At 41.9% G+C, this 20165-nt stretch overlaps 1 protein-coding gene across 4 annotated transcripts in view; it reads left to right on the top strand.

Annotated features, from left to right (window-relative positions):
• The first annotated feature begins 2103 nt into the window (after positions 1 to 2103).
• Positions 2104 to 20165, top strand: part of CHPT1 (choline phosphotransferase 1) — an 18930-nt gene continuing 868 nt past the window's right edge. The window contains exons 1-8 of one of the 4 annotated variants that reach the window (XM_042889614.1): positions 2104 to 2384; positions 9979 to 10126; positions 11105 to 11246; positions 14064 to 14148; positions 15512 to 15643; positions 16228 to 16386; positions 16970 to 17095; positions 17183 to 17472. In XM_042889614.1, coding sequence (XP_042745548.1) covers positions 2142 to 2384; positions 9979 to 10126; positions 11105 to 11246; positions 14064 to 14148; positions 15512 to 15643; positions 16228 to 16386; positions 16970 to 17095; positions 17183 to 17254 — 1107 coding nt within the window. In that variant the 5' untranslated portion in view covers positions 2104 to 2141 and the 3' untranslated portion in view covers positions 17255 to 17472. The other 3 variants (XM_042889613.1, XR_006182059.1, XM_042889615.1) reach the window with 3 other exon arrangements.

The following is a 20165-nucleotide window of genomic DNA, read 5'->3' as shown; positions in this document are numbered from 1 at the left end:
TTTTTTTTTTTTTAAAAAAAAAAAAAAAAAAAAAAAAAAAAAAAACACATCTGTAAGTTTCCTGTACTTTGTACTTTGTTTACAGGGAAAAACGCAGTATAGCTAACTTTAACAGAGCATTGAAAATGACACTTATTAGAATGCCTTTTGTTGTATTTTGAGATTCTGGAGCAAAAGGCATTCTATTTTAAGCACAGAATACTTATGGTCACTGGGTTCATGGCTTGCTTTCCTGACTGACAAGTAAAGCTGCTGTTCTGCTGAAGCAGACAACAGAAAGTAAAAGCATATCCTGAACACTGAGGAAGTTCTGGAAACCTGAACACATCCAACTTTGATTTCTACCTTCTCTTGTTCTATGTTTTGTTACTGAACACTTTTCAAAGTACATTAAAATAAACAAGCTAACCAAAAAACACATGCAAAGTCCCTTTTTGGGTTCAATAATAAATAAATCTACTCAGTCCCTATCTTTTTTATGATAAATAAATAATAATAATTTTTTTAAAAATGGATATGCAGTGGTGTTTCACTTACAACTCTTCAAAAAACTGTTTTTCTCCTTTTCCTCTTGGCTTTGAAAAGAGCTTGAGCGATCTCTCTAAATACCAATACCCTTATGCTCCTTGACAACAGTAATGCTCAAGGAATTCAAAGCAGCAGTTTCACCTTTTTTCAAGACCAGTGATTCCAATGTCCTGGGGATCTGGCAGGCATTGAATATAAGTGTTGTGTATGCTTTTGCCCTTCTCTGCTTGGCTGCCATTGAATCTTTACTTTGTTATTGCATTATCCCTCCATTTGCTTGTGGTTCCTTTCTTTTCTGCTCCAGCCCTAATCCCCAATCACTGTCACTGTATTTTGGACATAAGGTACACTCATCTGTTTCCTTCACTGCAGGGCAGCTAAGGTAGGTAACCTTTAGATGTCCTTTCTAACTGAAATGATTCTAAGATCATTTTGTGTATGTCAAGCACTCCTGACATTTGCCGTAGAAAAACGTGCTCAAAAACTTACTGGCTTCATCAAAGAAAGGGAACTGGCTTACACTGAGTAACAGGAAACTGCTCCGTATCAGAAGACTGTTGTGACCGGCCAAAAGGCCACAGCCTCTGGCCCCCAATGGATTAATTTGCACTTGGATCGGGGCAATACCAGATACATGTACTCACTGGGAGATGTCCTTAAGAGCAGCCCTGAGGAGAACCTGAGGGTCCTGATGGACAAGAAGCTGGACATGAGCCAGCAGCATGTGCTTGCAGCCCAGAAGGCCAACTGTGTTCTGGGCTAAATCAGCAGAGGAATAGCAGCAGGGAGAAGGAGGTGATTGACCCCCTCTGCTCTGCTCTTGTGAGGCCCCATCTGAAGTACTGCGTCCAGGCCTGGAGCCCCCAGCACAAGGAGGACACAGAGCGGTTGGAGCGAGTCCAGAGCAGGGCCATGAGAATGCTCAGAGGGCTGGAGCACCTCTCCTATGAAGATAGGCTGAGAGAGCTGGACTCATTCAGCCTGGAGAAGGCTGCAGAGAGACCTCATTGTGGCCTTTTCAGCACTTAAAGGCAGCTTGTAAACAGGAGGGAGACCAGCTTTTAATACGGTCTGCTAGTGACAGAACCAGCAGGAACAGTTTTAAACTGAAATAAGGGAGATTCAGGTTAGATGTTAGGCGGAAGATCTGTCACAAGGGGTGGTGAGGCACTGGCACAGGAGCTGCCCAGAGAAGCTGTGGGTGCTCCATCCCCCTAGGCGCTCAAGGCCAGGTTGGCTGTGGAGCCTGACCTAGGCCAAGGAGGCCAAAGATGTCCTGGGCACGCAGTGTTTGGATACCCCACAGCCACAGGGCCGACACTCCGCAGGCCGGTGAGACCGCTCAGCCCACGGCGCCGTGCCCGCAGGCTCGGGAAATGGCGCAGGGCGGGCAGCACCGCGATCCCGTCTGAGGAGACGGCCGCGCTCCGAGGTGAGAGAAACAACCCAGCGGAGGACGAAAGAACTCAGACAAATCGACGAGGCCCGGCGGGGGCGGCGGTTTCTCCGAGGAGAGGCGGCCGCGGGGCGTCGGCCTCTTCCGCCGCTGCCTCAGCCCCGCCCCGAGCGGCGGTGGCGGCCGCTTGAGCCCGGTGCCTCGCGGCCCGTCTGGAATGGCCGCCCCGTGGGTTCTGCCCGCGCCTCTCAGCCCGGCGCAGCTCAAGCGCCTGGAGCAGCATCGCTACAGCGCGGCCGGACGCTCGCTGCTGGAGCCCTGGCTGCAGCCTTACTGGGGCTGGCTGGTGGAGCGGCTCCCGCCGTGGTTGGCCCCCAACGCCATCACCCTCGGCGGCCTCTTGCTGAACTGCCTCACGGCGCTGCCGCTCATCGCCTCCTGCCCCACCGCCACCGAGCAGGTACCGCCCTGCGGGACGCGGCTTCCCCCGGTCCCCGCCGGCACGGAGAGTCCGGAGAGCCGGGCCTGTGTCCGCGGAGGGTGCGGTGGGTTTGCCCTGAAATTGGGGCGGTGTGCGGGTTGCACCTAGAAGTTTCCCAGGACGGAATTTTCGTGGTAGTTGGAGTGGGGAATATCAGGGGAAAGTCCCTCTGTGTGGAGGGCTTTGTGTCCTAAAGGTTGGCTGTACTGTTGTTCCGATGGGCCTAAATCTTAATGGCAGAGATGGGGGCTGGCAGTTGGATTTATATATATATAACTTGGATATACTTCCATGAGCATTCTTGTTGACAGAAGCATCCTTATTTGTCCCTAATTGATTTGCCATTCATGCCAGCAGTGGTGCTTGCAGCAGTCAGATCAAGAAACTGATCCAGGTCAGAACTAATTCATCTTGGCCTAACCCTTTTGGCTTCATTGGTACACAGCTGCAGGCGGTGAGGAGAAAGGAGAGAGAGGAGAGTAAAGGGCTGGAAACTGCAGGTTGTCGTCTTCTAGGCCTAGGGTCCCCAGCAGAAGAAAGATATGGGACTGCTCAAGTGAGTCCAGAAGAGAGCCATGAGGATGATCAGAGGACTGGAGCACCTCTCCTATGAAGACAGGCTGAGGAAGTTGGGATTGTTCAGCCTGGAGAAGAGACAGTTGCAGGGAGACCTCACAGTGGCTTTCCAGTACTTGAAGGGAGCTTATCAGCAGGAGGGGAACCAACTTTTCACATGGTTTAATAGGCATAGGACAAGGGGAAATGGCTTTAAACTAAAAGAAGGCAGATTTTAGGTTAGATGTCAGGGGAAATTTTTCACTCTGAGGGTGGTGAAGCACTGCCATAGATGCCCAGAGAAGCTGAGGTGCTCCATCCTTGGAGGCGCTCAAGGCCAGGTTGGATGGGACCCTGGGCAGCATGAGCTGCTGGGAGGCAGCCCTGCCGATGGCAAGGCATTGGAATTGGTGGGCTTTAAGGTCATTTCCAACCCAAGCCAGTGATTCTATGATTCTAATGGCTGTAGAGCTGCTACCTTCAGCTTACTGTTGTGATGTAGGTATCAGTTCTGTGCCAGCTGCGTGTCATGGTATTCATTCTAGCTTTTCTTTCTTTGCCATGCACATATTTTATCATAAAGCAAGTAAATTTTAAGTTATTTTTTGCTTTGAGGACTCATACAAAAATGTTATGTTGCAGACATTCAGGGAATTATTTCTTCCAGGAAAGCTCAGGTTGAGTTTTAGAAACATTTATGATTGCCACACAGCTTGATTTCTATGAGAACATACAGTCTGGACCAAACTTTCCCATTTAGACATCAGTATATCAATTGTAAGCGTGTAGCATAAAAGCATACTCCTCCTATTGCATTGTTCTTTGAGCAGAGACAAAACTTATGTTGCCTCTGCTCTGTGAGTATGCCCTGGCTTTTGCTTCCCTCACCATCATTATCTTTCTTATGCTTTTCTTCAGCCTTTCTCAACTGAAGATGGTGACTGAATGGCTTTCTAAAAAAAAGCTAAACCTGCTGCAGCACTACCAAGCGTTATACGTACTACTGTAACATCTGCTTTGTGCTTTTAGTGTGCAGGCTAGAAGGACTGGGGGAAGGTGGAACTGAAAGTTGTATTAAAGATGGGCGTAGCACAAGCAGAACTAGTAGTATGGTGCATGTAAACGTTGCCTCACTGTGCTTGTGAGCCTCTTCCTCCATCCATGAAGAAACCATCCTTAATAGTCCTGTTGAGAACACTGAAGCACACAGCACACAATTAGGTGTTAAGTGGCAAAACCGAGCCCATGGATGGCAGCTCTCTCATACTTGGTCAGACCCAGGTCCATCTGGCTCAGAGCTCCCTGAGAGCCTCTGGTGGCAGATGCTGAGAGTAGAGTGCTTTGCCCTGGTGTGTGCATCCCAGAGACTGGAGCAGGGAGTTGTTAGTAGGGATTCTACTGAGATACCTTTAGAACAACTGGTGGATCAACTTACCCTCGATTTTGCCTTTTAAATTCTTCGTTTGAATGCTTTCAGATTCTATTATGTCTTGTTGCAGTGAATTCCACCGTTTAATAATGCTTTCCTTGCCCCACACAATGCAATTGACGTCTGAAACCATACAACGCTTCCTTGTCCTCTTACTGTGTAGTAGCTATTTCCTTATACACTGTATTTGGCATCTTCATCAGCACCAATAGCTACTAAATGCCAATTTGCTGCTGACCAGAACAGCATGTTTTAGCTTTATAAATGCTGCCTGCTTGAGCAATGCCTTCCTGTGTAGAAGGAACATGACATGTATCGCTGTCTTCTATAAATGCACCCTTCAGCATAAGCCTCTTTATCTCTGAGTCACAGCAGACCACACCCCACAAGCACTGCAGTAGCTAAAATCGACATTTGTGGATTTTCACAGTGTCTGTCCTATTTCCTTCTGTTTGAAAACAGGACAGCCACCTACAAAAATAAATCACATTACACTGGCTGGGGCAGAGGGACACTGCCTGCACATTTCATGCCCTGTACAGAGTTGATGTATCTTCTTTACTATAATTGAAGACTCTTTTCTTTCTTACTTTCTCTTAGAATCATAAAGTTATTTGAGTTGGAAGGGACCTTTAAAGGTCATGTTGTCCAACGCCCCTGCAATGAACAGGGATACCCACAACTAGATCGGGTGCTGTGAGCCCCTCCAGCCTGACCTTGAGTGTCTCCAGGGATGGGGCATCTGCCGCCTCTCTTTTTCCTCATGTCCAGTCTAAATCTCCCCTCTTTTAGTTGGCAATAATTTCCCCTTGTCCTGTCACAGCAGATCCCATTAAGGAGTCTGTCCCCTTCTTTCTTACAGCTCCCCGTTAGAAACTGAAAGGCCGCTCTCAGGTCTCCCTGGAACCCTGAACAGCCCCAGCTCATGCAGACTGTCCTAACAAGGAGGTGTCCCATCCCTTGGGTCATTTTTGTTGCCCTCCTCTGGATGTGCTCCAATGGCTCCATGTCTCTCCCGTACTGAGGGCTGCACAGCTGGATGCAGTACTTGAGGTGAGGTCTCACCAGTGCAGAATGGAGGGGCAGGATCACCTCCCTCACCCTTCTGGCCATGCTTCTTTTAATGCAGCCCAGGATATAGTTGGCTTTCTATAGACTACAAGGACACCTTGCTGGCTCATGCCCAGCTTGCCATCCACCAGTACTTCCAAGTCCTTTTCAGCAGGGCTGTGCTCCATTCTTACATCCCCATACTTGTACTGATAATAAGTGTTGCCACAACCTTGCAATTGGATTTGTTGAACCTCATGAGGTTCTCAGGGGCCCACTGCTTGAGCCTATCTAGGTCTCTAGGATGGCATCTCATCCCTTGGGTGTGTTGACCAATCATAGCTGCTATACTGTAATTCTGGAGGTAATGCTTTCTGGCAGAAGCAGGATCTCCCTTTAACCTACTCTTTGTCTCCTTAGCAGATTTATTCTCCTACGTTCTCTTGAAAGGAAGAACTAAGGATGATAATCATTGCTGACAATCTCCTGGGTTTCTCAGTGTATCACAGCACAGCTGGGTTTCCTAGATATGACAAAAAGTGACTGTGCTATTGAAGTGTGAGATCAGTGAAGTGGGTGATCTGACAATAATCATAGAATATTTATTCACTGAAAGCTCTGCTGACCTACAGCGTGGACACCGTGCTAATATTGGAGTGTAGAAAGAGCACACTTTAGATGAGGAGTGCCATTTATCCCCATCATGTAGTAGTGAACAGTTTTTGTTGCTACAAGGAGTACTCCTTGCAAGCAAACTTCTCTGAAGCAGCTGCAGTTACTCCATTAACACAGGGTTTTCATACTAACAGCAGCCCTTTCTTTGTTTTGAACTTAAATCTATTTAAAAAGTCCTGTAGTAGCTATAGCAGGATCTAAGCAAAGAATGGCCAAAACTGATTAGAGTGGATTTCATCCACTGGTAAAGATTTCTCCTGCATGCTCTTGGCTTCTTTTGTTCTCACTTGTTTGTGTTCTTTCAAGGCATTTCTTCCCATTGTCTGTAATTTCCCAGAGAACACTGCAAACAGAGAAGGGCAGCTATACAACCTCGTCTGTGTCCCTCAGTGCCACACCCACATGGCTCTGGAACACCTCCAGGGACCGAAATGTTTCCTAATATCCAACCTGAGGGAGCTTATTAGAGAGAGGAGAAGGTTGGAGGAATGCAAGAAGTCCCTGCTGTGCAGAAAGTGCTCTAGGGATGTGTTATGGTTATTCTTTTTTCTGCCCCATTGTAATGCAGATTTAAACAGCCCCCTTCATTCTGCTGCTGTCAGTACAATTGTACTGAAGGCTTCATGCTGAGCACAAGTGAGGGAAATTCTCCAGTTCTGGGGGGAAAGGGAGGAAGTCCAGTGACCTTTTGTGCATCTCTGCCAGAAAGGGGCACTACAGGCTAGAACTAGTGCTATGGGAATTGAGGGAATTGCACTATGATAAAAGTAGTGAGTAATGAGATGTGGGTGAATATTTAAATGTTGCAGTTTTGGGGCTGTTCAACTCAGTGGGTTTGAACTTTGTTTGAAATAAGTGGCAAGGGATCTTCTCAGCATATCCACTCTCCTGCAGCTGTTCCATGGTCAGCCATCACACAGGGACACAAAACAAGGGCTGCTGTTGGACCCGTGTGGCTTCCTGAAGGCAAGGCGTGCCATGCAGTCCTGCCCAATGCTATGTCTGCATTCTCTTGGCATTTTCAAGCCCTGGGTTCAGCACGTGACCTGACCTTTACCAAATCTGCAGTTGACGAGATCCTGTATAATCTTTCAGACTTCTTTTGAATTCAAGCAGAGAAGCCTTTTTTGTTTGTTTGTTTGTTTTTCTCTTCACTGGGGCTTGTATTGTATTCTAGCTCTGTTACAGTAACATATGTTCCTAGCCAAATAATGCATTTGCTTGGACAGGATATAACTTTGGGCTGAGATAATAAACACCTCATCAGTGAAAAGCTGATGATTACTGGGAGCCTGCTGACCTTTCAACTGAGTTCCTCAGCCATGTCAGCATTCTCAAATGCTCCCACTTCTCTAATTTGCAAACTGCTTGGGTGCAACGTGGGAAGCGGCTGGGGACTTCCCTGGATGGAGAGCCAGGCATGTGAGGAGGCTGGTGAGGAGATGGCAGCTTTAGTTATAAGGAACTCATCCCTTACAGGTGTTAATGGACACAGATGATCCTCACTGCCAGGAGAACAAAAACTCTTCCCCCCTCTTTGCAGTGGGGTGAAGAGGATGGTTCTAGTTTGGTAGCCAGGGAGGTGCTGTTGCTCTGATTTGTGTCAGCTAGATCTCTAAGGCAAGCAGAGCATGTATCAGCACTCTTGATGCTGTGCCTGTACTATAGCTTGGAAATAGACAAAAGCCACTGTAGTGCCAAAACACCTAATAGAATGGTCTGACTTCAAGTTAATTTGCTTCTTTGAGGTAAGGTAGACAGAGATGATGTTACCGTGAACAAGAATTCTTGTATCTTATGTTGTGGAGTTCTAGGGCAGGAGGGAGGAATGTGGCTAGTGTGTTGTGTGTGTAGAGGAGCCTAATGGAGCATGGGAAGCATTGCCAGGTGTGACCTGGTTACTGGCCTCAATCCTGAGATTACAATCATCAGTAGATCTAATGCTGCCTTCATGTAACTTGTGTGTGTGTGTGGAGGCACATCATAAAACCCTGCAAACTACCTCAGTGGTATTTCAAAGGAATATTGGTGATAAAATTGGGAATATCTGCACAGTTATTACAGGATAGGAATGAAACTCTGTTTCTCTTAGCTTTCTGCTCATAATGCTTCCTTTATAAATCTCTGCTGGGAGCTGGCTTGTTTGAGACTATCTCATATTCTCCACGAAGCAAAGTGATCCTGAAAAAGCCCCTGTAGCTCCAGTAGCTTTCATCTTTGAATTATATCACAAGTAAAATGATCTTAGCTTCATTGGGATCCTCACTGTGCTTTCACCCCTTGAAACGGCTAACCTGTGGCAAAGAACCCTCTGAGAGGGGCAAGGGCAGGAGTGGGGGCTGCCAGGCATCTACTGCTGCCCAGTGGAGAGTGGCACCGGGTAAGCTTGCACCAGTGAAAGTCTCAAGCTTTTTCCCCTTCCCAACAGCTCTTTCAGACCCAGCCACTGCAGCAATTGGCTCCTCTTGTTGCTGACAGCTCTGCCTTTCCTCCTTCATTAGAGGAGCAAAAGTTTTTCAAACAGTACTTAAGAATTCAGACTCATTTAGACCTCTTCCACAAAACAAAATAGCTTCTAGTTGAGCTGGGCTGACAAGAGAGAAGAAATCTATGCAACTCAACTAATTCCACTGGTAACTATCAAACATGTATTGCTGTCATCACCACAAAAAAAAAAAAAGACGACAGCCTTTGATATAGGAGAAAGTCTCCAGTAAAAAGCTATTGCTGTTTTCAGGCTTAGAACTGAACCTCTTCTAAATACAAGATGTGTTCTATGGTCAGTGTAAAGGCATAACTTTAACTGAAGCCGTGGAGCATGGTGATGAGAAGACCACGTTGGCTGGCTCTCTTCATGGTCATTCTTATTGCTACCTTCTTCTCTCCCTCCCAAGAAATTGACTGAAATTATCATTTTTGACTTCTCCCCAACAGTAACACTAGATCTATCTGAGCATGGACAAAGCTCACCTTGGTGAGACATTTGATCAATTGTCTAAATCTAATTAGTAGCCTTTGCTTTCTGAAATACACATAATCATGTTGGTCTACTTGCACTCTAGGAGAGGAGTTGCAGAGGTGTGCAGCCACAGCAGCAACCTCCTATCTGCAGATGGAAAAGAATTAAGCTTCGTGACTGCCTATAGCTGTTCGCTTATTAAAATCTGCAAACTGTGTTTCCACCATTGATACCTGAGTTCGGTGCTCTCATGAACAGCACTTTTGAATATTAAGGGTACTGCTGGGTTTTACTGAAGCAAAATGTAACCTGTACCTCATTCAAAAAGTTTCAGAAGTAATTTTTAGTAAGAAAGAATTCCTTAATGAGGACATACTGACTGTGTATGAAAGCAATGCTTCTGAAAGCTACTTTGTGTAGGGCAGCTCCTTCAAACCCAAGAGTGGTGTTAATACATCTGATCCACAGCTTGTTTTGAAACTAAGAGTCAGTGTTAAGTAGAGAGTTGCTCTGTGAAATTTAGTGAGTGGTTAAATTTCTTTAATCCAATTTCCAAAATGCACATATAGCCAGTTTTTCTGTGTTGGAAAAAAAAACCTCTTTCCATAAGAATTGACGTCTCTATTTAGTGATGCGTTTTAGTACCTGTACGTTGTAAATCTGAGCAAATGATCTAAATGTCTAATATTTAAGCTGCTGAGGATGCTCCTAAGTGCCTTCATACTACTTTCTTTTTTAAGATTAGTTTAATTCTTTCAAACTTTTTTTTCCAGCACAAATAGTACAGTATATTGTATACAGAATATAGCAGTTTTGTGCTGCACAGTATTTTACCTTTAATTAAATAGATCATTGGCTGAGAAATTGGGAACCACCTAGTGACCTTTTATGTGAATCTCTTTCAGGCACCTTCTTGGGCATACATCCTGGGTGCATTAGGACTTTTTATCTACCAGTCTCTGGATGCCATTGATGGGAAGCAAGCCAGAAGAACAAACAGTAGCTCTCCTCTAGGAGAGCTCTTTGATCATGGTTGCGACTCAATTTCTACAGGTAGCCTTAACCTACTGTTACGCATCCTAGTTGTAAAAATAAGTTAGCTGTTTTCAAGAGGAGCTGATTAATCACACATTTGTTGAAATTGGAAGGAACCTCTGGAGATTGTCTGGTTCAGGCCCATGCTCAGGGCAGCTTGTTCCCTTCACCATCAACCATACACCCAGTCACTGCAGCCAGGGCTGCCCTCGACACTTGCATCCCAGATCAGGGAGGGTATTTCAGAAGCACTTTTAGCAGGTGTTGGGTAATACACAGTCTGCACTTACTTGTACATCTTCATGCACTTTGAGCTTAATAATGAACAACATATATAGTAAGAGCATTGCTAGAGATTATATTATGCATAGTTCATGTTTTCCAGTAAGGTACAATTGATGAATAGGATTTACGTGCCTATAAGGCTGATGCTGGAACATGTAGCTAAGGGTTCTGCTTTATGTAAGATGTGCCAGAAAACCCTTTGTGGGCATCCAGCCTGGCAATTAGGAGGAGCGTGGTTTAAAAATGTTCCTTAAAAGAATGAGCTTAAAAAAAGTTGTTTGGGAGTTTCTAAAAAGTAAGCCTTGCTCAGATTTACTTTCTGTAACCTAGCTGCTGTTTGTGGCAATACCTGTGTTTCTATGACAGTTTAAATGGCCTTGAGAAGAGTTGGGATGTTCTTTACAGCTCAGTTCCCAGCAAAGCACTATCAGTCTTTGAGCATAGCTCTTCTGTTGGAGCTCATGTCTGTGCCATAAAGAAGAGGAAAGGCCCAAAGGCAGAATGACTGCAGTAGGCTAAGGGGTGTGGACTTGCCCTGGAAGGAAAGGAGTCTTGTGTTTTGGTCTCTCCCACCAGCACTGACCCTGATGTTAGCTACTTAAGTATCAGTCATATTCTTACCTTGTTATAGTGACCTGAAATGCCTTGTGATTTTCTCTTAACTGCAAGCATAGAGGGTATGTGACTAACATGTTCGTTTCTGCTTTTCAGTTTTTGTTGTCCTTGGATCCTGCATAGCAATCCGACTAGGAACAAACCCTGACTGGTTGTTTTTCTGTTGTTTTGTGGGACTGTTCATGTTCTATTCTGCTCACTGGCAGACATATGTATCAGGCACATTAAGGTTTGGAAAGTAAGTAGGTACCTTTTAGAACTGCATATGACAATGTTTGAAGCTGTTAGCTACTTGATTTCCATTTCTTCTTGTTCTCTTTTCCCCACGCTCTCTGTTCCTGTTACCCTCTTCCTAGTCTCCCTTTCGCCCTAGCAGACTTCTGTTTAATTTTAAGCTGTGTCATACTGAGTACAAGACTTGTTCTTTTAGTAGTTGATTTTAGCTATCTGTGTTTCATCTGCATGCATTTAGCTCCTATTTGCAGATTTATCCACACAGACTTGAGTTGTCTTGCCTGCAGTTTAACCAAGCACCGTATATAGGAGTAGGAACAGAGCAAGCATCTCTGATACTTCCCATTATAATTACCCTGCCATCCTGGAACAGATCCAGCACAGGGGATTCTGAATCAGTGCATTTGTAGCAGAATTCCATGGTAATGGATTTCTCTTCTGTGAACACATTCAGTCTTCCTTTAAACAAACTTTCTGCATCCAGCACATCCCTAAGCAGGGAGTTTCACAGAACTGTGCCAGTGCTTGGAGAATTACCCCAGGTTTATTTGGGGTTTTTGCTGGCTCATATTGACTTTGATGTCCTTGAGGTTTTGTGTTAGATCACAGTTCTACTTGATTTCTGTCGTGTTATTCATGACTTTGTAGACATTGAGTCTGTTCTCACTAAACTGTGGGAGGAGGGGTCATTGACAATCATGTAAAAGATAACAGTTTTGATTTAACTCCCAAAAGTGTGGAGAATGCTGTGCCCTCCTGCAGCTCTGATGGTGCCTAGCATGGTGTTTTACTGTCTTTAAGCAATGAGCTGCACTTTGACAATGATTTATGAGGAGAAATGACCTCCTCAGCAGCTATATCTGAAATAAGTGAGAGGTGAAGGCTGTCCTTCTGACAATCCTTGCCTGCTTAGAGTACTAGTGAGCTCTGTCCTGCAAGAAGCACCTTAGCAAATCAGAGCACCAATGGGCATGCAGGCTAATGATCAGCTATTTGCATGCTGTTTGGTATCTATCTGAAAGGCAGGCTGTCTCTGCAGTAATGCTAAGAGCTCTTTTTATTTGCTGGCCTTACAAACCATAACTCTTATACCTGCTTACCCATCCTGCTTTTCTCCAGAGGACATTCTGTGGTGTAGACAGAAAGGGATGCTTTAGAATGATAGGTGAAAGGATAATTCTTGTAAGTGACAGTGGACTGTGTCCAGTGATGGACATGAACTATGCCATAAGCTCAGGGCTTTTGTAACAAGGATTGCTTTTCTGTGCCTTCTGTTGCATAAGATGTGAGAATGGTTTCTCCATATCAAGAAGGCATTGAAGCTCTTTTCTCTCTTAAGAATGAATAGTTGTGAGAGTCTAAATAAAGGTAGTATACTCTACTATATACTCTAACTATGATAACGCATAATACGGATGAAAGCTTTAACTGATGCTGTTCCTGAATTAATGGCATTTGATTTTGGAAGTGAAATTACTGATGAGTCTCAGCACTGATGGCCAGGAAGAAGAAGAATCAGCACAGCTGGGTATTATACCTCTGCCAGGCTGTACAGATAGAATACTCCAGGGCTCAATAAAATCTTTGGCCTTCAATTTGAGCTGCATTGCAGCCAACTGTCTGAGTCTCTGTAAAATTAAGTACAAAACTTAGGCACATATAATGACTCAGCTTGGAGTCCTGTCACTTTACTAAACAGGTAGAAAATACAAACTCGAACAAGACTTGCAAGCTGAATTGGTTCATCTTACAGTCAGAACAGTGCCCACAACTAGGAGAAGTGAGGGAGCACAATGACACAGGAGGGAGAAAAGAGTGCCCCTTCTTACTTACAGCTTTTGGCAATGACAAGCATCTCAGCACATCATCTAGTTGTACATAAAACATTGGCTCTTGTAAGAGTCTGAAGACTGCAATGGAACTTGGCATATTTTGTGTCACTATCTTACATTAAAAAGTTTGAAGTTATTGTGAATATCAAGATCAGATAAGTGTTTTCCATTAGCCAGGAGCTGGTTCCCATCTCCTTTTAAAAAAACACCACTTCCTGTGCAAACAGTTTGTGTGCTAAGCAGGGAATGATGCATCTTGATTTTGGTCAGTACTTTAAAGTAGCACGTCTATTCTAACTACTTATGGAAATATATTTTAAACATCTATTGTTACTGCTTGCTAGTAACGTTAGTACTTTGGGGTTTTTTTTAATACATACTTATATATTAATGTACGTATATATATATACTTACATACTGAGCTCTCTCAAAATATTTCAGAAATTAGAGACAGTAAGATAGATTGGCTGCCATGTCTGAGAACAGTAACAGTGGAATTCAGAGTCTCGACTATAGAAGGGATTGAAGACCACTTGTTTTATAAAATGTTTTATGGAAAAAAGCAATATGTCATTGATGAGTGTCTTCTGAAATCCCATCTGTCCCATTCTGCTCTTCGTGGTGCCTACTTCTGTATGATACTTTCAGTGTGTTTTCTATGAACTTAATATTTAACATGGTTACTTGCATAAGAAGTCCGTAGATTTTTCAAAATTCTAAAATAGTTAACAGTGTATTCATTAAACATTGTTTCCCTGTGAAAATTGCATTCAGCTTGCTCTAGGTTAAGCACATAGTTCCATTTTAAATGTGTGCCTCCAAACAGTATTTTTCTTAGATAAGGAAAATCACATTCTATATGTACTTTGTGGCTTAAGGGGTAATCTGAAATAACTCAATTTTACTTTGCTCTCCCTGCCCCCCATCTCCCTACACTTAAAGCAAACAGAACCTTACTGAATCACTAACATTTACTTTTTTCCCCCTAGAGTTGATGTAACTGAAGTTCAAATAGCCATAACGGTGTTGCTGTTGGTATCTGCATTTTGTGGAACAGCAATATGGGACTATAAGGTAAGTGTATAAAGTACATCATTTCCTATGGCAATTGAAGCTATGCAGTTCAACTAGAATCAACCCCTGCCAGTTGTCTGATGTTCTGCCTGGGCTTCCTGTACAACTATGGGTTATATTTACGTTGTAGGTAACTTAGATGTAATGGTGTGACTCGCTGTGCACAAATTTAGAGCTATGTAGAGGAAAAAAAGACTCCATCTGCCGTGTATGCAAACTACTGATCTGTCACTAATATTCTGCTTGTAGTGAAGCTTTAACACATATTTTGTTACTTCTGTGTATTTTACTGCAAGACTGGCATTTTTATTCTAATTCTGTTCTATATCTAACAAATCTACGTTACTGCAGAAAATCCAGATTTATGTGTCAGTTGAGATGTACTGATTTTTAATGGTTATGTCAGAGCTGACTTTAAACATACATCCTATATTTATGGAATTGTTTTCTGTCCAAAAGCGTTTGTTTGCCTATCTCTGGCTTTCACTCCATCTTTAAATATTCACTTTAGCATGCAACAAAAGTGCATTAGACCAGTAATTCAAATTAGTTTACCAGTTTACTCAGCAGTTAGAGACTATTTAGCTGAGGTTTGTTTCCTGCAAGGCGCTTTTGCTCTATTTTCACACAGAGTTATTTTCACATTGGAAAACAACTTTAAATATTAATGAATTACAGTTGCTTTTTTTTTTCAACATTAAAATCTGTGACAGTTACGCTGTATCTCAAAACAATCTATATTAAAAAATATAGCCAGTGGTTTCAATTTATTGCTACTTCTTTTCTCTTAAATCCTCTGCTGCCTTTGGAAGTTTCCTTGAAACTGCAATTGATTCTGAAAGGTAACTGTTTAACAAAAATTTTCATCCAGAGACGATTTTAAGTGCAAAGATACAGCATACAAACAACGAGTATTAAAACACAAAGCAGGCAGATGGCGTTTGTGTTTCCTGTGGTTTGGTATTGCAGTACCCACTGAGAGGGAAGGAACTGTCCTTCCTGCCCCTCCCATGTCCTGGTGGAACAAGCCTGTGGCAAGCTTTTGCTTATACAATAAAAAAAAGCACCTGAAGAATATTACAAGCACATGCAGTAAAATCTAGTTCAGTGTCAAGGCCAGAAGTTGTTTGAATTTGACTTTATTCCTAAAAGAAATGTGATGCCTTCTTAATAAGGAAATAAACTCCAAGCATTGTCCTCCTGAGCTTATTTTCAGCAAGACAGTCATGCAAGTAAAACAGTTCCTTAGTAAGGGTCAGTAGTGTGGTGGTTTTTGTTTTTTTTAATCACCTCCTGGGGGGGGGGCAAAAATAAAGCTGGTATCTGTGACCTTCAATATCTTTCTCTTGCTTTTCCTGCTAAGGTGCATTTGATAGGCCTAGAACTGAAGTTCTTTGCAGTTGTTGGCATACTGTGTGGAACAGCAGTTTCATGTTTCAATTACTTCCGCGTCATCTTTGGTGGAGGGGTTGGAAAGAATGGATCTACAATAGCAGTAAGTTGTTTTAACGTTCCGAATAGGGTTTGAATAATTTACATTCGTAATTTATTAGACTCCAGGTAATCAAAAGAGTTTTGTCTCTTTAAGCAGACAAGCATATGAATTTCACACATTAAAAATACTTATTTGTTAATCTGAGTATGTTGGATGGTCAAAGCAAAGACTTATTTAGCTGTGTTCTCTGTACCTGTTACTGGATTCCTTCTGTCACAGGAAGCAGCAGTGAATTTTCTTTCAAAGTTGATCAAAGGTTATCATAAAGGATATTAATAGCAGTAGCACAGTGCGAATGGACTTTCCCTAAGATTTGACAGCTCTAATTGCTTTCATTCAGTGGGTGTTTTATATATATATATTATTATACTATATTACTATATATTGTATATATTAATATATTGGTTTTTATATTCTTATTATTGTATTATATTAATATATATTATTGTTATATTTCATATATTAATATATTGATTTTATATTATTATTGTATTATATTAATATATATTGTTATTATATATAAAATGTTGGTCTTGCTGTGCGATTAAAGCCAAAGAAGAGTTTTCTCTCCCTTTGTATTTCAGGGAACAAGTGTTCTTTCACCAGGTGTCCACATTGGGCTACTTGTCACACTGGCCACTGTGATCTACAAAAAATCTACAATTCAGCTGTTTGAGAAACATCCGTGCCTGTATGTCCTGACATTTGGATTTGTGAATGCTAAAATCTCACAGAAGTTAGTGGTAAGGAATCTTCTCTCAGCCCTAAACATCAACCAGTTGTTGGCTTAACAGATGCATTCTGAAGCAGTAAGCACAGTGCAAGTTTTCCAGATTTGCTTTGCTACCACATTATGTTATGACCTACACACTGACACAGGCTTAGTCTCCTATAGAAATTAAATATGATACTGATGGGGGGAGGGGGGGGTGGGCTTGCTAGCTTACAAGTTACTAGCCTTGCTGATTGCTCAAGTACATATGGATAGATGTAACTAAAAAGAGCACAGAAGGTCATGTGTTATATTTCCTATGTAATAGTAAAAAAAAACAACCACCAGGACTTGATTCAAATAGCTGATATCACTGATTGAAGTGCTGTATATTGATTGAGCAACCTGCAGACAGGTTACTTAGCCCTTGACAAAGAAACTGTGAGAGATCAGCAGGCTCTTGACCTGCCTGCTGATTGCTTTCCAGAGGGCCCTTCAAAGAGGCTGGTGAAAGGTAAGGACACTGTGCTTTCTCTTAAAGTGGAGGCTTTGTGGTAGTTACAGTGATCTCACAGTAGTGCCTTTTGTGGTCGTTGTTTTTTTTTTTTTAATAGGTGGCTCACATGACAAAAAGTGAAATCAGTCTTCAAGACACTGCATTTATTGGACCAGGACTTCTCTTTTTGGACCAGTACTTCAACAGTGTCATTGATGAATATGTTGTTCTATGGATAGCTCTGGTAAGCATTCTGCTTTATACTTTTGATGTGGCATATATAAAGGAATGGACTGAGAACTGTCTCCATCATTCCACTCTGCCATTTCAGATTTACTCAATTTCACCTGTCATTGTGGAAAGAGTGCCAGGATACTGCATAACCGTATGCTTTGGGAGCTAATTGGCTTTCTTTCCTCAGCAAAGAGATCTGAAAGTAAAATTATGGATCTCTTTTTTGTAATTCTGCTTTAATTCAGGTGGTTTGTTTAATGTTACTCTAACTACAAACTGTGCAGTGCATATCAAACTTCATAAAATTTGATAAATTCTGATTAAAGCTGAATTTATAGCAGAGACAATTTTGTGAAATATGTTCTTAACCTGTTCTGTTTTGTTCTTTTTAAGTTCATATCCTTGTTTGATATGCTGAGATATGCCACTGGTGTATGCCTACAGATTGCTGCTCATCTTCATATACATGTCTTCCGAATTTCATCTCATCAAGCTCCTGAACAGGTTCAGAACCATACTGACTGATTAAATAGGTCAAGGAGAAAATAAACAGTTAGCAGAATGCTGAACGAAGCAGCCTCTCTGGGAAAACAGATTAAGCTTTTCAGTAAACTAGTTTCATGAGAAAACAGCTCATGCTATCCCAGAAATTACCAGATGCTAGAGTTATTAAATACAAAGTCATGCAGGTTCTGTTTCAGTGTTTTAGACATTGGAGCTGTTACTTCATACCATAACTGTCACATTTGAAACTTTTGTTATCTCCTGCTAAGTACTCTTAATTATGTACTTCTGGTCTCAGACTGTAAGCTGCAAACCAAGGTGCTACAAAACAGAATTATTTTTTCCTAAAGCAACTGATTTTCTAACGTTAGTTTCTGAAGTATTCTACTGTGAAATGGTAGTCAGAGGTGGATACAGTACTGCATTGTCAAGACTGGTAAAAATGAGGGATCCTTGAGGTAAAACTAGTAATCTGCTTTGAAAGTTCTAAAGAACAAGATAGTGCACCAGTAAGATGAAGGAAATAGAGGAAAATTTTCTTGTTCTCTATTTCAAGATACTGTTGGCAGTGCCTTTAGGATTCATGCATTCTCTAGTATCTAGCTTATTGTTACTAAACACACTTGTAGCTTAGAGGCTGTTTTCTAATGACAGTTTCTGCTTTTGTGATTATAGTAAGGTTTGCCTCATTGTACCCATTATCTAGGCTGTGGGCAGCTAGGTACTGGAGGACTGTAGCTTCACCTACCCTAATTTTTATCTGTGAAACTGTGTAAGTTGAATGACTAAGTTCCTTGAACTTTAATGTCTGTTAGACTGTGACAATGCAACACACCCGAATATGACAGTGCAACCTACCTGCGTGTAACTAATTCCCTCTGAACTGTGTTTGCCATTGTTTGTATTAATTTCTGTTGTAATCTAATTTATTTTGTTACTGTCACCATACTTTATCCAAACAAAACTATAAGGAACTAAAACCTATGTATAGTAAAACTCTACAAAATAGAAGGTCAGTCCTAATATCAGCCTTTTTTCTTTTCATTACTGAAAAAATAAAGTAGCTTACTGTCTGTACTAGCAAATTACAGCTTGCACACAAAACCTAAATGCTCAAGCTCCTTTAAAGAGGTAATACATTAATATTATTTTTGTGAAAAGCTGCTGAATGTACACATTGTCACTTTTACTTGTTGCCATGTAGCTGAGCTTTAAGGTTCATAAAGATGTTACTGAATTGTACAATAAAGAATGCTATTATTTGTTGCAAAAATATTACACTGCAGCTTCCTAGCTGCTGAATTCAGAAAGCCTGCCTGAGATATAGGACAGAAAATACTGTGCAACATGTTCCCGAGACCTCAAAAATGTAGTATAGTACTAGGTATAAATAGTTGTAAAGTTATGGTAGAGGTAAGGAAATGGTAGAAAACAAGTGCAGAAAAAAGCCAGAAACAAGAGGTAATGGCAACAAGTAACCTAGTATAGAAGAGAGGAAGCAAAGCCTGTTAACTGTATAGCATAGCATCATCTAATTATCCTTAAAGGGCAGAGACTGAACACCACAGCTAAAATTAGCATTGCTAGTTATCTGATACTCACCATGGACCCATACTACCTCATGCATCATCCTAGCAATGTAATTTCTGTGTTTGCTCTGTCCCTGAGTGCCATCTGACACAACACAAGACAGCTCCATACAGGCTACTTGCTCAATTTCAGTTGCAACCCACAAACTGAATTTTCTGTAAATTAGCTATCACTGATCTGTCTCCTGGCACTGATGAGCAGTCATCAGATATGTTGGTTCTGAACTAAAAATCCTAGTAAGCTGCAGATAAGAAGTTGTACGGTCTGGTTTTGAAATACATTGTTTTAAAGTAATCAGATCTGCTTGTGTGGGTGGTTTTTGTGTTATCTACTATTATATGAAACCTAACAACACGTATTTTAGGAACTACCTAATTTGTAAAAGTGGATGTTCAAGTGTAATGACTTTCTGTAAAAACAAACTACAATGCAAGCTAGGCTGGCTGTTTTAATTTATAATCACTGACTGTAATGAGATGCATTAATGAAAAATGCTTCATTCTTAAAACAGACCTCCCTGAACTGCTAATCATTTGAAACTGCAAAAATTAATATTCCATTTCAAGTAAGTGAGCTAGACTACCTCAGCAGAAGTGTGCAAAAATATATAACCCAAAATGCATGCAGTAATATTCAGTTATGCTTACTAGAGCAGATGTCCTGTCAAGCTGTGGTACTACGCTCATTGTTCAATTAAAGAAATCTGCTTTTTGGACAAGTTACAGCAGTCGATACATCTCTCATTGGTAAAAAGAAATCACAATGGCCTGAACAAAAGGCCTCATGTTTCATTTACCATAACATACATCATTAAACCACCTTTCATAATCCATGAACTTTAACTACTGACAGGTCTGTAGGCTATATGTTGAAACTGTGAAAATCTTGAAGCTGTGGCTTTTGTAAAAGGCTTCTATTTGCAGTGTACCCAGATTTGTTAACTTTCTATACAAAACTTCAATTTTTTTCCCATTCATTTTACCTAT

This window comes from Lagopus leucura, unplaced genomic scaffold (genome assembly GCF_019238085.1).
Source record: "Lagopus leucura isolate 7727_CA_CO unplaced genomic scaffold, USGS_WTPT01 Super-Scaffold_100159, whole genome shotgun sequence".
NCBI classification, from domain to species: Eukaryota; Metazoa; Chordata; class Aves; order Galliformes; family Phasianidae; genus Lagopus; species Lagopus leucura.
The sequence above is the reverse complement of the archived record's forward strand: the minus strand, read 5'-3'. Positions and strand labels throughout refer to the sequence as shown.